Source organism: Mobula hypostoma, chromosome 25 (genome assembly GCF_963921235.1).
Source record: "Mobula hypostoma chromosome 25, sMobHyp1.1, whole genome shotgun sequence".
NCBI classification, from domain to species: Eukaryota; Metazoa; Chordata; class Chondrichthyes; order Myliobatiformes; family Myliobatidae; genus Mobula; species Mobula hypostoma.
Window position 1 is genome coordinate 26,456,160 of NC_086121.1, and position 18,585 is coordinate 26,474,744.

Here is an 18,585-nt window from a genome sequence, read left to right on the forward strand (position 1 = left end):
CTCTATTCTGAGGCTGTGTCCTCTGGTCTTAGACTCTCCCACCATAGGAAACATCCCCTCCACATCCACTCTATCAAGGCCTTTCAACATTCGATAGTTTTCAATGAATTCACCCCTCATTCTTCTGAATTCCAGTGTGTAGAGGCCCAGAGCCATCAAACGCTCTTCAAATGATAAGCCTTTCAATCCTGGAATAACTTTCGTGAGCCTCCTTTGAACCCTCTCCAACGTCAGTACATCCTTTCTTAGATAAGGCGTGCAAAATTGCTCACAGTGCTCCAAGTGAGGAGTGCTCTCCTTCTGGTGACAGAGCTACAAAGATCAGAAAGAGGATGCCAAGTGCACCTGTTACAAGAGCATCTTCTAACAGGGGATGCTGCAAACTGGCTCTGCCCAGGCCCCAGGAGCACGTGCTCAGCGATGCACTGAAACTCAGAGCAGCCAACATTAAGCCTCTATGGGGGGAAAGTAACACAGTATAGGCTCTTTCTGCCTCCGCACATGGAGGGGCTGAGTTGGATTGGAAACAATCAAAATGTATCACTTTGGGGAACCACGTAAGTGGCAATGGTGCAATGTTTGCTTGTGTTTTTTATTCTCTCTCTTTGAAGTTTACACTACTGAATGTATAGACCACAAATTTAAGGGTTTTTTTTGCACTTCCTTCTTTTGTATATATATTTTAATTATGATTAAAGTCTCTTTTTGAAATTAAAAGAAATCCTGTTCCTAACATGGGTCACTACTCTATCTAGCTCTGTCCCCTAGGGAGGTGGAATGAGTCAGATCACCTACCTTGAGGTCAATCTCTCGCACCCATTTTATGACTCGCTGGTTGGTCCAGACCAAAGGGTCGACATTGTGATTTTCACACCAGGCTCTTCTTTCATGTAGAATCTGTAAGAGAGCGGGTCACCATCAGCCTTCAGCTGAGTACTAGTCATTCCCACAGCCCTAGTACAGTACATGCCGCCAACATGATGCAATCTAATGGGAACGTTTAAGGTGATCAAAAAAATCAGTACAGCATAACCCTCTTTTCTTCAAATAGGGGAGCATAACCTCAGTACTTCACACAAAAGGCATCGGGAATTAAAACTCTCCCTCCAAGAAGCTGAGGCTGGAGTTCACTGTAGGCCTATGATTGACTAACTGACATTAGACTTGGATAGAAGGGATCTGTAACCAAGGCAAAGAAGTAAGAATCAACCAGAATCCGACCGAATGATGGGACAGGCTTGAGGCTGAATGGCCTGTTTGTGCTCCTATCCACTTAACCTGAAGAAGCACAGATCCATCAGATTCGGAGGGTGGGATTACCAAAGGAACAAAGACTATGGTGGAGCGGAATGCTGATTTGCTTGGTCCTCAGGTAGGATTCCAGGATGATCTCTCGGCACTTGATACTGCTGAATTTGGGCACAGAGGCATTATTGTGTCTGGACCCTTGAGTCATTCTCCAGTCAACAGGGTATATAAAAACTGGTGAGGAACTGTCCTCATTCCTATATCTACAACAATTCTCACTTTTAATATCAACACCTCCAACTACTAACTCCACCACTACTTTATTATTTCCTGTCAGTCACCTTATGCACAACCTAGCATCATGTTATGGACATATAATCAATCCACGTATATAAGCTATCTTATGCATTTACTGTATATTTTTATATTAAACAATCTTCAATCTTGAATCATAAATAATGCAAGGAACCAGCAGAAAGTCATCTATGGTATGGAGAAAAAACTTTGATGCTTTGAGAAGTGTGTTGCTGCAAACTACAGTGTCTCTGAACAATTATACGGCCTTAGAAAGTTGCCCTTTTATTTCCTCCTATCCTCCTCGTTATTTGCGTCTTCAGACTATGCGGAATCACAGTTATGCGAGGAACCTATTTCTACCAACGTCTCGTTACATGCGTCCACAATTCAGAGTTATGCGAGGAGCACTGCCTTCCCGCCAATACAAGTCACGTGCGCATGCCTCACAGTCTCACTGTTGGGACGAGAAGCACCGCTTTCCCACCAATACAAGTCAAGTGCGCGCACCTCACAATCTCTCTCCCCCCACTCTCGCATTGGTTTTGGCAAGGTGTGGATGCGCAATCTTAAACTTTTCTTGGTTTTACCTATGGTGCAGTGATTTTGCGTTTGAAATATTTAATTATGCCTCCTAAGCGTCCGATGTCATGTCTTGGGCTGTCAGCTGAGCGGCAGAGAACCGCTTTAACACTTGAAAAAAAAGTTGGAAATTATAAACAGCGCGGTAGCAGCTGAAGGTAACACAGCTCTGGGACGCGACTGCCAGGAACAGGATCTTGTCTTTAAAGTTCTTTTGTTGCTTAACAATGCGCCAGCCCAACCTAAACATCTGGACAGCATTTATCCTATCATTACAGTGCGTTTCCTGCCGCTTAACACAACATCGCTGATTCAACCACTCGACCAAGGTGTAATCCACATTCAAGGCGTGCATTTTTTTTACGGCGAACTATCTCTCAGATGCTGCAAGCAACAGACGATTTTGAAAATCCCGGGAGTTTACCAACGGTGAGGGAATGGTGGAAGTCGGAACACATGGCACAAATGGTGATGGACATGGACCCAAGTTTAGAACGGAGTCAGCATTTCAGTCGTTCCCTGCCGTCAACCCTTCTTCCCTACAAGCAAATTTAAAACAAAATGCTGCCAAGCAAACAACCCTCACCATTTTATGCAAATCGCTGTAATCTTCTGCTGCCAGCAGTTCTAAGAGTTCTGTGAGTCTTCCTTCACCCCTTGCTGTGCTTAATATTATCCTGACGACCACAACCATCCACCTCATCCGTGTAAAGCTGCCCGACACACAACAACCACTCATCTCCCGGAGCGAACACACCTGCCACTGTTGGTGAGTACTGTACTCCAGAGGATGTTAACTTTCTGTGATTTATTACATTGAATATTACCTTAAATTGATTAAATATAATATAAATGTTGTCTTGTAGTACAGCTTTTGTGTCGTATTGGTATAAAATGTGAATATATTACAGATAAAACATATTTAGGAAGCCCTCTGGAACGCATTCCTATTTTCTCCATTTAAATAATTATTCACATTATGCGACTTCACATTATGCGTCAACTTCGAGGAATGTATCCCTCGCATATAACGAGGATAGGGTGTATTATGATTCCAGTTTCTTTATTCAGAGGTAGAACCCTTTGAATTTTTTCCTTGACTCAGGTCAAATCTACACATTCCTCTGTTCAGATCAAACCCCATTATTGTTATTACTGTTAATACATTTCCCACACATTCATTCATTCAATTACTCTGTCAACAATGGACATTCACTTTTGACAAGTATCTCTTTATCTCCATCTACACCATGCAGCTCCCATCTCCATTTCCTCTCCTTGTACACAACTGATCTCCATCTCTCCAGTTCATCTCTCTCTCACATGTAAGAGGTTGAGAACCAGAGGTATAAAAAGGAAAGAAGAGGATTAAGAGTGACAGGAGGGAAAGCTTCTTATACCCAGAGGGTAAATCTGGAATTTGCTGTCCACAGATGTGGTGAAGGCAGGTTCCACCATATCCTTCAAGAAGGAACTGGATAAATTAGTGAGGATAAATTTGCAAAATAATTGAGAAGGGGGTCAGAACTAGTGAGGTTTGCTGGTGGAAAGTTTTGTGTATTTAATATTTCGGTAATATTTGAGTAAAATTGTAAATATATTGTTTGATTAAGCATTCATTCTTGTTTACATAATTCATTACAGATTATATGACCAAGTACATGAATGGCATAAGATTATGTCACCACACCATATGTGCCTGCCTCACTAAAGTAAAAGTGAAGCATACACATTATCCTCAGGTCCCCGCATTTTTCGTTCAATTAGTTTTATGTTTTGGAGTTACAAAACATAACAGTGGCGATGAGGTAGTTTTAAAACTAACCCGAGATGCTTACTTATCTGTTGCAGTGCAGCAAGGTGTTCAAGTAAAAAAACGGACAAAATTCATGGGCTCGTAAACAGTAAGTACTGGACGATAATAATCATAAAAATAAAAGCAGAAATGGCTGCTACATCAAAAAGATAGACACGTTCGATTCCACAAAAGATAACTGGCTGACATATACTGAACGAACTGAGAAGTATTTTGAAGGAAATTAAATAGCCGATGAGAAACAAATGCCAGTTTTGGTGAGTGTAATAGGTGGAAAAGTTTACAGTTTGCTTAGAAGTTTAACTGCTCCAACCAAACTAGCTGAAATGAGTTTTGCTGATATGGTGAAAATAATGCAGGAACATTTAGAACCGAAATTATTGTTGATTGCAGAATGCTTCAGGTTTCATAAATAGAATCAAAAGGAAAGGGCGTCCATTTCAGTGTATGTGGCTGAATTGAAGAAATTGTCTGAGCATTATCATTTCAGTGATGGGGTTAATGATGCATTGAGAGATTGGCTGGTTTGTGGAATTGGCAAGAAAGCATTCAGCATTGGCTAACTAAAGCATAACTCACATTTCAAAGAACAGTTGAAATCGCTGTAATGGAAACAGCAGCCAGAGGTGCAATTGAGTTGCAGTCAGGAATGAAAGTGAGTGAGAACAAAATTGCATCGTCTACACAGCAACCTGCCTGGCCAAACAAATTGTGTTACCATTGTGGTGCGGTTCACATACACCAGACCAATGCAGATTTAAAGGTGAAACTTGCAAAAAATACAACAAAGTAGAACACGTACAAAGAGCATGTCAGGCAGACAAAAATAAATGGACTGCACAGGGAAGAGGAAAAAGATAAAAAGTCAAGTTGCAGTTTCAAAAAGAGCACTAATCTGCATGCTGTTGATGAAAAGTCTGATAACGTTGAGAGTGACACAAGACTGAGTAGCCATGAGATTTACAACGTGAAAGCTAACAATAGACAAGCAATATGGCTTGAACACTGGCTTGGCCGTTTCAGTCACTCCCCAAAATGAGTCTGAACAGCATGTCAAAGATGCAGAACTGAAGCCTGCAGATATCCAACTGAGAGATAATACTGGCGAAAAGAAACGCAACTAACAAACCACATTGAGCTTGCACGTGGTAAAAACAGCAGGGCCAGCATTGTAGGCACATGATTGATTGAGACAACTACAACTTGAATGGAGACCCATCCACCAGTTGCATGCCACGTCCCCTGCAAAAGAGTCAACTGAAAGCGAATTAAGAAAGATTCTGGATGATGCCACAGCAGTGTTCAAGGATGGCAGTGGAAAACTCAAACGCATCAAAGGTAAATGAAATTGCCACACCTAAAGCCCCTTCTGTTCCTTATACCATCCATGATAAAGTAGCCAGTGAGCTAAATTGGATGGAGAATGAAGGAATTCAGAAGGAAATGGAAGAAGAATCCAAAGTAATTCTCATCATAAACACTCGCAAAGTGCTTTATTGTTATGATAGGTTTATTTTAGGAGTACCAACTGCAACTGCACTGTGGCAAAAAGCATTGGACCAGGTACTGCAAGCCTGCCCAGGCACTCAGTGTTACCTGGATGACATAATTGTTACTGGTAAGGATGACAAAGAACATCTCCAAAATCTCAAGACAGTGTTGAAAAGATTTGAAGGTTATGGGCCCAGAGCAAAACACAACAAGTGTGAGTTCTTTAAACTAAGCATCACTTACTGTGGTTACACCATTGACAGACAAGCATTATGCAAGTGTGCTGAGAAAATTCAAGCAGTGGTGGATGAGGTCCTTTTTGGATTTGTCAATTACTATAACAGGTTCTTGCCAAACCTGGCTACTGTGCTCCATCCTTTGAACTTAGTACTATAGATCAGGTGTAATGGCAATGGACCAAACAGTGTGAAATGGCCTTCACACAGAGGAAATGGTGACGTCAGACACTGTACTCACATAATACAATCCACATTGTCCAGTGAAGCTTACCTGTGATGCCTCACCTTATGGTATAGGTGCAGTCATGTCACGTGTTATGAGTGATGGAAGTAATCGCCTCATAGCCTTCGCCTCACACTTCTTTACTGCTTCAGAGAAAAATTACGCACAGATTGACTGGGAGTCTGATCTGGGGTCTAAAATGTTTTGTATGTTGAAGAGAGTAACCGTCATTCCTGATCATCAACCACTGGTGACCCGTTTCAATCCACAGAAGGGTATTCCACTAACAGCAGCAGCATGAATGTAGAGATGGGCTCTGTTTCCCAAATACAATTAGAAGATCAAATTCAAGAAGAAAATAATCATGGAAATACTGATGGAATGTGCTGTACACCCTCGGAAAAGGAAATGCCTGAAAATTTTACAAAAAAGGACGCTCCTCTTGTCATGTTCCCCCTAATCAAAAGTGGCAGAGATGATCCAAAGGGAAACCTGACTACCTCAGGTCAATTTCCCCCGGGATCAATAAAGTATGACTATAACTATACATGGCAACCTAAAATGGCTGCAATGTGCAGCGTAAATTCCAGTTCCCCAGTTTTTACCAGCGAGGGGATGACCCTCGATGGAGGTTGCCTTTCGAGGGAATTGAGAGCTGTTCACTGTCCAAGTTGAGATCTAAAGTGCTGGAGGAGCTACATGCCAGCCATCTAGGCATGGTCAGAATGAAAGCTTTGGCTCAAAGCTTTGTATGGTAGCCTGGGATAGACCAGCAGATCGAGCAGCTTGCTATGCACTATTAGGGATACAAACAAGTCCAGCAGAAAGGAGTCCAGAGCCGTCAGAACCACTTCCTGCAGTCCCAGAATCATTTCCTACAACCACCACAGGGGTGCCCCAGAACCTGAGACTGTTTTCCGAGCCACCTGGGTACTTCAAACATGTTCTCTTTTTTTTTCTCTCCCTCTCCCTCTTTCCCTTCTTCCTCCGTCGCTCTTGCTCTTCGTCAAAGGAAACAGCACACAATCAGAACCTTCAGGACATCCCAAATACAATCAAGGAAGTACCTTCAAAATATAGTCACTGCGGCAAAGCAGAAAACTAATGCACAGTAGGTTCCCACAAACAGCAATTATTAAATGACCAATATCTATTTCAGTCGTGCTCACTATGGGATAAACATGCCTCAGTTCACCTGGCAGAACTCCCCTGGGCTGCAATTCTTCATACCTCCACCCTGAAAGGGAAGCTGGGGTTTTGGTAAGCATCTCATCCAAAATATTTTGATTATGTGCCTGAGATCTTGGAGCAAGGGTTTAACCCACGACCATCTGGCCAAAGACTGAAGCTGCAGCCCACAGAGTTACAGCTGCCATCGCTTACACAGTTTGTCTAAATCGCACCTAGTTCTCTGCAGTTACAGTGTGGCCATCTCATTGTCCCTCTGTAGGAACTGTGATCACTCACCCCCTATCTGTGAGGGCAAACATTACTTCTCCAAATTGAAGCCGGGTCCTTCCTAAAGATTTAGAGGTGCCAGTTCGGTAAAACCTGCATCAAACAGTGCAAGGAAGTTCTGCAGCTTCCTCATCAATTTAAAATTCGATTAAATCTCTAAATCCCCACAAACTGTTATGACAGTGCCTCACCTACTTAATCGCAGCATGTGCTTACACATTTCGAATGAGCCGCTTGTCCCAGAGTGAGCTCTGTGTGCCAGCAATCAGAGAATTACAATGTTCAGAGCCGACTGAGGGGGTAGCACGGCAGGGACTCAGTTAAACTGCATGGGAGGATTATCCCGTCATGATTGATGAACAGGAGGATTTACATTGTCCAGGCTTTTAGGTATAAACTGACTGTATCCTTTGAATTCAGTGAGTAAGACAGAGATGGGGTCCGCACAGGGCAAACCAGGGACACAGCTAACCGCCTGTCAGGCCCAGTTTCCTCTGCTAGAAAGTGTAGAGAAATTGATTTGGAGGGAAGAGGGGACTAACACAGACTGTGATTAAACCTTTCCAACTCGATTGATCAAGTGATCAGATTGTAAATTTACCGGATCGGCTGGGTGAGTTAAGACCATAAGACATAGGAGCAGATTTAGGCCATTCTGCTCATCAAGTCTGCTCCATCGTTCCATGATGGCCGATTTATTATCCCTCTCAACCCCATTCTCCAGTCTACTCCCTGTAATCTTGTCACCCTTATTAATTAAGAATTTCTTAAACCCCACTTTAAATAAACCCAATGACTCCACAGCCATCTGCGGCAATTAGTTCCACAGATTCACCACCCTCTGGCTAAAGATATTCCTCCTCATCTCTGTTCCAAAGGGACATCCTTCTACTTTAGGCCATGGCACCATAGAAAACATCCTGTCTACATCCAATCTATCTCGGCCTTACAATGTTCGATAGGTTTCAATGAAATCCTCCCTCATTCTTCTAAACTCCAGTGAGTTCAGACCCTGAGTCACCAAACACTCCTTATATCCTTCCTGGGATCATTCTCATGGACCTCCTCTGGATCCTCTCCAACGCCAGCACGTTCTTCCTTAGATAAGGGACCAAAACTGCTCACAATACTCTCAGTGCCAATGCCTTATAAAGCCTCAGCATTACACCATTGCTTTCATATTCTAGTCCTCTTGAAATGAATGCTAACATTGCATTTGCGTTCCTTAACACCAACTCATTCTGCAAGTTAACTTTTAGGGAATCCTGCACAAGGACTCTCTTCACACCAATGATTTCTGAATTTGTTCCCCATTTAGAAAATAGTCTACACCTTCATTCCTTTTACCAAAGTGCACGGCCATACACTTCTCAACACTGTATTCCATCTGTCACTTCTTTTTGCCTATTCTCCTAATCTGCCTGTCCTGCTGACTCCCTACTTCCTCAACACTAATTGCCCCTCCACCTATCTTTCTATTGTCTGTAAACGTGGCCACAAAGCCATCAATTCTGTCATCCAAACCATTGACATATAACGTGAAAAAGTGGTATCACACCAGCCACTGTGGTACACCACTAGTCACTGGGAGCCAAACATAAAAGGGCCCCTTTATTCCCACTCTTTGCCTCCTGCCAGTCAGCCAATCTTCTATCCATGCTAGTTGAGGCCCTCCATTGTTTGAGGTTAACCACAGATGTTGCGTAGCGGCTGTCTATGTGAAGACTGATGCAAAATGCTTATTTCTTTGTTCCCCATTACTCCTCTGCTGAGTTAATTTCCAGCACCATCTGAATTGCTCCCAGAAACTCCAACCATTGCTGTTCTACCCTTCCAACTAACTTTGGCTAGCTCCTCTATTGTTGCCTTTACTCCACTGCAAAACCAATATATATGATTTTAGCTTCTCCTTTCAAACTGCAGGGTGAATTCTGTTATATTATGATTACTGTCTCTTAAGGGTTCCTTTACCTTAAGCTCCCTAATCAAATCCAGTTCATTACACAACACCCAATCCAGAATTGCATTTTCCCACAAAATTCTACACTTGCTGCCTCTGTAACTTTTCACATTCCCTTCTGAGAAGGAGTTTGTGACAAAGCTTTTCCCCAAGAACCATGAAATGCCAGGAGAGGCCATTCACCCCATTCTGTTAGGATAGCTCCTTGAAAGAACCAGGTCTAGAATTACGTAAAATATTAAGAAATCATTCATCTCTGTGCTTATGCCAGGTATCCAATTTGTTTTCAAAATTTGTTACTGAATCTGCTGCCATCACCTCTCAGAAGAAGAACACGAGAACAGAGGATCTCGCAAGGGTTTTATTTTCCCACCACTGTTTCTTTGGCCAGTTACTCCCTCTCTGCATGTAATTGTGCACACTTGCTTGTGTCCTTGCATCTTAGTGTTCACGTGTGCATACATGCATGTGTATATATTGTGAGACTGAGCGTGTGGCAGTGGGGGGGAAGGCATGCGTGCACATGTATGTGCACACACTGCTGAAGTGTTGTTGTGCAAGAACTGTGTTGGATGTGTGAATATACTTTGTGTATATGGGTATATAGTTGCTTTGTGTGTGTGAACGTGTTGTGTATTGCTGTGTATGTGTGTATGTGAGTGTTGTGTATCTAGTGAGAGTGTGTACAACGTGGCTGTCTGTGAACACATGAGGATATTCAATGGGTTTTGGCTGTTCCCATTCTCACCTCTCTGTCAAAGTCCCACTGTCGAAACAGCTCAATGCCAAGCAGGATGCTAATCTGATGGAATTTCTTCGACACATTCAGGTATTTTTCCAGATCTCGCTTTGTCAGTGAGTTCAGCATTCGGCCGTCGATAAGGTGGTTATGGAAAGCCTGTGAGTACTGCAGGAGGCCCACATCGTTCAACCATGCCTTGGCAACCCAGTGATGGTCCAGCTCTGAGGCCTTGGACAACCTGCGGAGATAATAACAGCTCAGACAGAACACCAGCAGCTACTGCCGATGGTGAATTCGTCTGACATTTACTGACACACACTGAGAGTTAGGATGCTTTCAAAGGGTAAAGAGCTCCGTGATTTTTTATCAATGCTTCCAATCGGCTGCCTCCTTCAGGGGCTAAGGGTAAAGTCTCATCAGAGACTTGTGTGACTCACACTGCATGGGCAGTGCGGACAGTGATGTCAACTGATGCCTAGTTTTGTGTGTAGGTCCTTCATTTATTTCTGGGAGTGAGAGTTTGGTGCCACAAATACCCCGGTGCAATCACTGTGATGATGGGAGGTGAGGTCAGTGATAGTCATAGGTCGGAGGAACAAGGGGCCGTTTCTCTTCCGAACTGAAATTATTAAGGGTATACATTAGGCCACAGATCAGCCTTAACTGCTTTGGGTAAAATATCTAAGAGTGACTCAGGCTGCTTACTGAAGGAAAGAAAGAACTGTGTTTAATACATGCCTTTCAGGGCATCCTACAGTGCTGCACATGGTGCAATGTAGGAAACACAACAGCCAATTTGCACTCAGCAAGCTCCTCCCAATCACCGCTGTGGTAATGACCACGTAATCTGTTTTTTTTTTGTTAATGTACTGTCTGTGCAGTCATCATCGCTCAGCACGTCACCTGTAAGTGCAGTAAGAAGCCTGCCTGAGCCTATCTCTTCTGAGATGTGTGCTTACACTGAAGGCAGGGCTTCTGTAGATTGTCACTAGCCAAAGCAACATAGTGTGCTTGCAGAAAGCGCAGACGGGACTCTCAGTTTATGTACCGTTGGGGCCCACCAGTTAGGTTTCTACAGCAGAGTTTTCTTCATTCAGCCACAGAGGGGGATGATCTGGACGGTTCAATCCCTTTCCTCCCTCTGATGCTGGTTGACAAGTTGAGTTCTTCCAGCAGATTGTTTGTTGCTCCAGACTTCTGCAACAGGCACCTGGTCCTCAAGCTCCATACCCCTGCGTCTATTGCTCTCCATCTAACCTTCTAGGGCAACTGCACTTGGGCCCAGTACAGTAGGTTAACCAAGGAAGGCTCGTCTCCAATATCACCACTCAGTCAGCCCGGTCATCAGGTCCCAAAGATCACATTTACCCACAAACCAGTTTCCTGTACTTTATCTAAGAGGATGGGATGCAGAATTAACATGTTTTGAGGACTAGAAGTTCTCACAATATTGAAAAAAAGTAAGAACAAGTGCCAACAACTTGCCAACCAAAGTAGAATTGGCACGTGAGGTGAAGGGGTCTCACCGAGGGCACTGACTAACACGTTCTACTTCTACTCTGATCCCAGATCAAGGCCTGTGCTAAAATTCCACAGGCACATTTGTGGCCAACCAGCTCCTGGGGTCAGGTGGCTGTGGACTGCCTCTGATTGGCCGAGGTTCACTGTTACCTCAGGGATGCTGCTCACCCCTTTCCATACTCTGCCTCCCGATAGTCCTCAATCGCCAGCCGCAGCTTACGCCGGTGCATCGAGCTGTTCACCCCGAGGCCTACCTCCAAGTCTTCATCATTCAGGCTCAACAGGACCTGTGATGCAAAGGAGCAAGCTTTAGAAAAAGAGTGAACGGAACTGCGGTGTGGTTCGAGCTCGGACTGTGGTCATGGCGTGGAACCTAGACTGGGTCAAGCACAGTGGTCTGGAATGGAATATGGATCAGACTTAGGTCAGTGGCCTGGAGTGGAGGCTGGACTGGAACATAGACAACAGTTTGGAGTGGGGTCTGGATCAGACCCGGTGGTCTGGGATGGAATCAGGGTCAGACAAAGGGCAATGGTCTAGATTGGAGTATGGATCAGATCAGGTATAGACATTAGGAATGGGCTGTGGCTTGGATTAAGGACAGTGGATTGGAATAGTCTGGACTGGATCACGGAAAGGGGGTTGGAGCAGAGATATTGGTCTGGAGTGTAATGGTCTGCTAGAGTCTGGGCCATGCCCGTTGTTGATCTGGATCAGCTATGAACTGCGTTACGGAGTGGGGTGCAGACTGAAATTTGGACAGATCCATGGGTAGTGGCTGGAGTCTGGCTGGCACATGAAGTGCAGTGAACAACAGAAGCCAAGTTTGGGCAATGAGAAGGGACTTGGGCTTCCTATCGGATAGAACCAACAGTCCAAATATGTGTTGTGGAAATGGAGTGGAGAGGACATTCAGTTAATTAATTAGTCCCAAGTACTCAGTTGGATTAGGGAATCAGTTATCTAAATGAAAGAGCTGGAACAGTGGAATTCACCACATTGCATTTAGTATGGTAATGTGCATTCTCAACCACCCATTTCAATTCCCCATCGTGTCTCTGGGTGAGGCCTTCTTAACAAGCCAGCGGTGGAAGTCTAAGAATATTGAGTCTTTATTCAAAAGAGCAACAATGATAAAGAATGTTACCAAAATGAGTGCAGGGTTTGACCTACACAGGTAGGCAGCATTTAGGGAATAAACAGTCAAAGTTTCGGGCCAAGACCCATCATCAGGACTGGAAAGGAAGGAGGCAGAGGCCAGAGCCAGAAGGTCGGGGAAGAGGGATGAGTACAAACTCATTTGAACTGCCTTCTTCATTGCAGTCACAGGCAACTGGAGTTCCCAGCACCCTCCAGCAGATGGCTCCACCGCTCTGGATTCCAAGTGTTCCTCTGTCCACGATGACACTGATGTACTTTCATTGGACAGCAGTCGAGAACTTACCAGAAGTGGACCCATCTTGTTCATGTGCCCACTACTGGGAGATTAATTCCTCTCCATCGCACTCTTTTCCAGTGAAGACCACACAAATGAAATCAGTTCTGCTCCATTAATCCAGCCAGCCAGTATCTCCCAGTGACCAGCTGTTTTGAATCCACCTCACACTTCCTCACTGACACATCTGTCCATGGGCCCCTCCACTGCTTGGTCACGTCCAAATGACACCTCGTATTCCGCCTGGGCTGTATCCAACTTGCAGTGACCGCTGCCCCTCTGTCCTTTTCCCACTACTTTTCTTTATTCACTTTCCTCCTAATCCAACTGGTCCACATCACCCAATGTCCTTCCCCTCCCCCCACCTTCTGCATCTGACCATCACCCAGTCACTTTGCCCACTGGACCCCTGCTACACTGTCCTTCCCTATCAGATTCCATCATCTTCAGTCCGTTTTCACTTGCTCTATCACTTCCCAGCCTCTGATATCATTCCCGCTCTCTTATGCCTATCACTCCCTCACTTGGATCCACCTATCATATGCCTGCTCATGTTCCGCCCCTCTCTCCAGCTTTTTATATTGACTTTCTCCCCTTTTTCTTTCTATGTAAGGATCTGAACCCAAAATATCAACTGTCCATTTTCTTCCGCAGATGCTGCCTGACCCTCTGAGATCTTCCAGTGCATTTTATGTTGCTCCCGATTCCAGCAATTCAGTCTCTTGCGTCTACGTACTGGAAGGGCCATGAGCATCAGGGATAAAGACCAAGTGATGGAAACTGGAATTAGACTGAAGAGCTCTTTTAGGACAAGTGATGGGTCTGTGCTCTCATGTATTGTACAGTCCAGTAATTTGGATTCTTCTTTATTTACCCAGGTTCCGAGTACCTCACTCCAGCTGATAATGGAAATCACATTATTACAAAGTAAGGAGATGGGTTAGTGTCTGAAGTCAAAGTGTTCCGGGTGAAGAGATCCTGGTGGGTGGGTAGGGCTAGCAGCAGATGGGTTGGGTGAGCAAGCAGTTTTAGTTGAGTTGCACTTTAGTAATCAGTGGTGGCGGGTTCTCCATTGAAACACTGGAGGATAAAGCGGTATGTTCAAGGTAAATTTATTCTCCAAATACATTTATGTCACCATATACTACCTTCAGATTCATTTTCTTGCAGGTATATTTACAGAATAATTCTATAAACAAAGACTGACAAGCAACCAATATGCAAATGAAAACAAATTGCATAAATAAAAATAATACTGAGGACATGAGTTAGAAAGAGTCCCTGAAAGTGAGAATGAGGGTCATAGATTCAGTTCAGAGTACTGGTGAGTAAGAGAGCCACACTGGTTCAGGAGCCTTTGATGATGTTTGCTGCTTTCTTGTGTAAGCATTTCATGTAAATTTACTCAGTGGTGCGGAGGGTTTTGTCTGTGATGGACTGGGCTGTGTCCATCACGTTCTGTCGTCTTTTCTGTTCCCGAGCATTGGTGTTTCCATATCAGGCTGTGATGCAACTAGCTAGGATACTCTTCATTGTGCATTGATGGGTGCTTGTTTAAGTAAACTTCTAAGAATATAGAGGTGATGTTGTTTCAAGGGTTCATTTTATTATCAAAGTATGTACGCAGAATACAACTCAAAGATTCGTCTTTTCCAGATAGCCATGGAGCACAGAAACACCAGAAAAAGAAAAAGAAACAAAACTTGCAAACCTCAAACCCCCCCACCCCCTCCCTCACACAAAAACTAGAAGATTGCTCACCTGGACACGGCAGCAAAAACATCAAATCCCTAAACTCAAAACTCTCCCATGCAAAAATAAACAGCCACAATAACATCAGACCCCCAACCCCTCCCTTGCACACAAAAACCTAGCAGGTTGCTCACATGGAAAACCACCGACAAGAACATCAGACCGCCAATCCTCAACCCCTCCCTCCACCAAAAGAGTAACATATCGCCCACCCGCCAATCGCCAGCAAGAAAGAAAACAGAAAGCTGAAGGAGGCTAATATTAGCTACAGTCCACACCAATAGTCGCACGTGTTTCAGAATTTCAAAAGCAGCCTCATTCAGCATTGAGGAGAGCGACAGCTCGAATCAGTCCTTCTGTGTGGAGTGACTGCCAACCCCACTTAACCTGATGTGGCCTCCCAACCTCCGGCCTGATGTGACCTCCTATGAAGTGTGACCTCTGACCCCAGCCTCCTGTGAAGAGCGACCTCTGACCTGGCTTCTCACGGATAGTGACCTCTGACCCCAGCCTCCTGTAAAGAGGGACTGCCGACCTGGCCTCCTCCGCATCCACCTCAATGTTTCAATCTTCTTCGAAGCTTCAATCAGTGATAAATGGAGTCGATCATGGCCCTGCACCCCATCTCTGGTCTTCTGCTCGAGACAACTCGTGCTTGCAGTCCTCTCCTGGAATTCTCTTGGCGACAGTAAAGCACTCAATCACTCGATTGAACTGCGAACTGAAAGTCACAGGCTCCAACAGTTTCCGAAACACAATGAAGATAATAAGAATAAGTGGAAGGCGTAGAAAAACTGAAATAATTGACTCTCTGGAAAATGTTGCCGGAGGAATCATTGTTCACTGGTGCCATCTTGACCGGAAACTTAGGAAGTCAACAGTTTCTTCTTTGTGATGACACTTAAAGTTCAAAGTTCAAAGTACGATTTATTTTCAGAGTACGTACATGTCACCACATACAACCCTCAGATTCCTTCTCCTCTGGGCATACCTAGTAAATCTATAGAACAGTAACTGTAAACAGGATCAATGAACAACAAACTGTGCAAATACAGATATAAATAAATTGCAATAAATAATGAGAGCATAAAGAATCCTTAAAGCGAGACTATCGGTTTTGGGAACACCAGAAATAGAATGAGTGCAGTTAACCCCTTTTGTTCAAGAGCCTGATGGCCGAGGGGTAGTAACTGTTCTTGAACCTGGTGGTGCGAGTCCTGAGGCACCCGTACCTTCTACCTGATGGCAACAGTGAAAAAAGAGCATGGCCTGGGGGGTGAGCATCTTTGATGATGGACGCTGCTTTTCTATGGCAATGTTTCATGTAGATGTGCTCAATGGTTGGGAGGGCTTTACCCGTGATGTACTGGGCCGAATCCATTACTTTCGTAGAAGTTTTTGCTCAAAGGCATTGGTGTTCCCATACCAGGCCATAATGACGGCAGTCAGCACACCTCCTACCATACTTCTATAGAAGTTTGCCAAGATTTTTGATAACATGCCGAATCTCTGCAGACTCCTGAAGAAGTAGAGGCACTGTTGTGCTTTCTTTGCAATTAAATTTATATGATGGGTCAGGGACAAGTCCTTTGGATGGAGACACCTAGGAATTTAAAGTTGCTGACCTTCTCCATCTCCGACCCCCTAATGAAGAGTGGCTCACAGACCTCCAGCTTCTTCCTCCTACAGTTGATAATCAGCTCTTTGGTTTTGCTGATGCTGGGTGAGGGTTTGTTGTTGTGGAACCACTCAACCAGATTTTCAATCTCCCTCCTACATTCATCATCACCTTTGATTTGGTCAACCATGGTGGTGTTGCCAGTAAATGTAAGTACAGTACTGGAGCTGTACCGAGCTAAGTATAATTTGAGTAAGTCTACCTTGTGATGTACCTCTGCTGATGGTGAGTGTAAAAGAGATACCGTTGCCAATCTGCGCTAACTGGGATCTGCAAGTGAGGAAATTGAGGATCTGGTTGCACAGGGAGGGAACAAATTTCACGGCATATGCCAATAATATTAAACCTAATTCTGATTCTGGCTCTGATTTCTAGGTTTTGGAGCTTAATGATGAGTTTTGAGGGGATGATAGTGCTGAATGCTGACCTGTACTCCATGGATAGCATCCTGACGTAAGCATCTTCATTGATCAGATGCCAGAGAGCTGAGTGATGAGCCAATGAAATGGCATCTACCGTTGACCAGTTGTAACAGTGGGCAAATTGGAAACGACCCAGGTCACTCCTCATGCAGGAATTAATATGCTTCGTGAGGAACCTCTTGAAGCACTTTGATTTGAGTACTACTGGATGATAGTCATTGAGGCCAGTTACCAATGATGGCAAAAGGCAGAAAGTTTAACGGAATTATATGTGGGTAAGTTTTATTCTACACAGAGAGTGATAGGTAGTCCAGGTTCATCAATGCATTTGACTCTGAACTAATCACTGAGAATGGCTATGAAGATATCAATTCAGGGGCATTAGGGATTTACAATAAATGCTGGCTTTGGCAGTGAGACTGGATTCAAATAAAGTCTGTACCAATCATTTCAACTGTAGGACAGATATTTAACCGGGATTAGAGATAGCTCCTTCTTCCTTCTCCAAGTCTTTTCCTGGGGTAATGCCATTATCATTCACCAGGCTAGATCTGTTTCACCTGTCTGTGGAGGCCTTGAATCTTCCCAGAACCTGGGACAAAAGAATTGTATTTCCTGATCTCAGCACGAACAACTGGGGAAATATCAATGCAAGTGATGCACTAGATTCTTCCCGTGCACACAGTTCAGACTGTCTTCCCAAACCCTGCACTCTGAAACATATTAACACAGCTCTGGCCCTTGTGCTTAACCAGTTTTGTGCTTACACTGATTGCGGGCTGGCTGTTAACTAATGAACGAATCTTCAGCTGCAGCAGAGCTCCATGTCGTAGCCCTGGCAATTTCCCAAACCATTTGGCATAGTCTCTCCTCACCATGAGATGAAACTTCACCTACTGCTCTTAAGGCCTTCAGAAGTGAAAAGTGAAAAGCCTCTTATGATTACCTTGTAAACGTACTTTGAGACTAATCTGTATAAACGGTGGCTTAAAGAATTCCAACATTAATTTTCATACATAATGAAGGATGTAAAACATAATGATGGAAGCCACTGCAGGTTCAACAATCCCCTGGGCTCTGATTATTTACACTGATTACACTGGGTTTATGTTCTGGAAATGTTAAAACAATCAGCAGGAACTCTCAGTGTAAGTGCTGTCTGGAAAAATAGACTATATCTACATTCCTTTCAGGAAGACTGTAGGATATTAGATCAGCTTCAGCCTCCTGTGACTGAAGGGTGTGGGTAGACTTGGCCCTCAGTGAGTATAGGACAGCTTTAATTCCAACCATCTTATTTAAGACATGATCTCTATCCCATGGTGGGGGTTTGGGTGGCCTCTGCTGTGAAGAGTGAGGAGATGGGGTATCCCAGCCCCTCTGAAGAAAGGGTTGGTTTGGTGCTGGCTCCCAGAGTGAGGGTGTGGGATAATCGTGGCTATAAGCAGCTCCCAGTCTAGCTGCCATGGGAGGGGCGTATGGGAGTACCAACCTTGATGAGGGGTCGAGTGGGCGCAATCCCAGTGAGTGAGGTGTTGGAGTGGTCACTCCGGAGAGTGAGGGACTTGAGAAGGCACTCCTACTCCCACAGAGTGAGGGGTTGGAGTGGTCACCCTCAGTGAGTGAGGGATTGGAAAAGTCACTCCCTTAGAGTGAGGGGTTGGAGTGATCACCCTCAGTGAGTGAGGGATTGGAGAGGGCACTCCCTTAGAGGCGTTGGGGTG

General features: G+C 44.4%; 1 protein-coding gene across 4 annotated transcripts in view; it reads right to left on the reverse strand.

The window, feature by feature from the left end:
* LOC134337820 (kazrin-like) overlaps positions 1–18,585 on the reverse strand; it is a 719,044-nt gene that overhangs the window by 52,395 nt on the left and 648,064 nt on the right. For all 4 annotated transcript variants that reach the window (XM_063033089.1, XM_063033088.1, XM_063033091.1 and 1 more), the window contains 3 exons: positions 11,743–11,861; positions 10,060–10,291; positions 796–897 (listed from right to left, as the gene is read on the reverse strand). In XM_063033089.1, the coding sequence (XP_062889159.1) occupies positions 796–897; positions 10,060–10,291; positions 11,743–11,861 (453 nt within the window). The remainder of the gene's footprint in view (positions 1–795; positions 898–10,059; positions 10,292–11,742; positions 11,862–18,585) is intronic.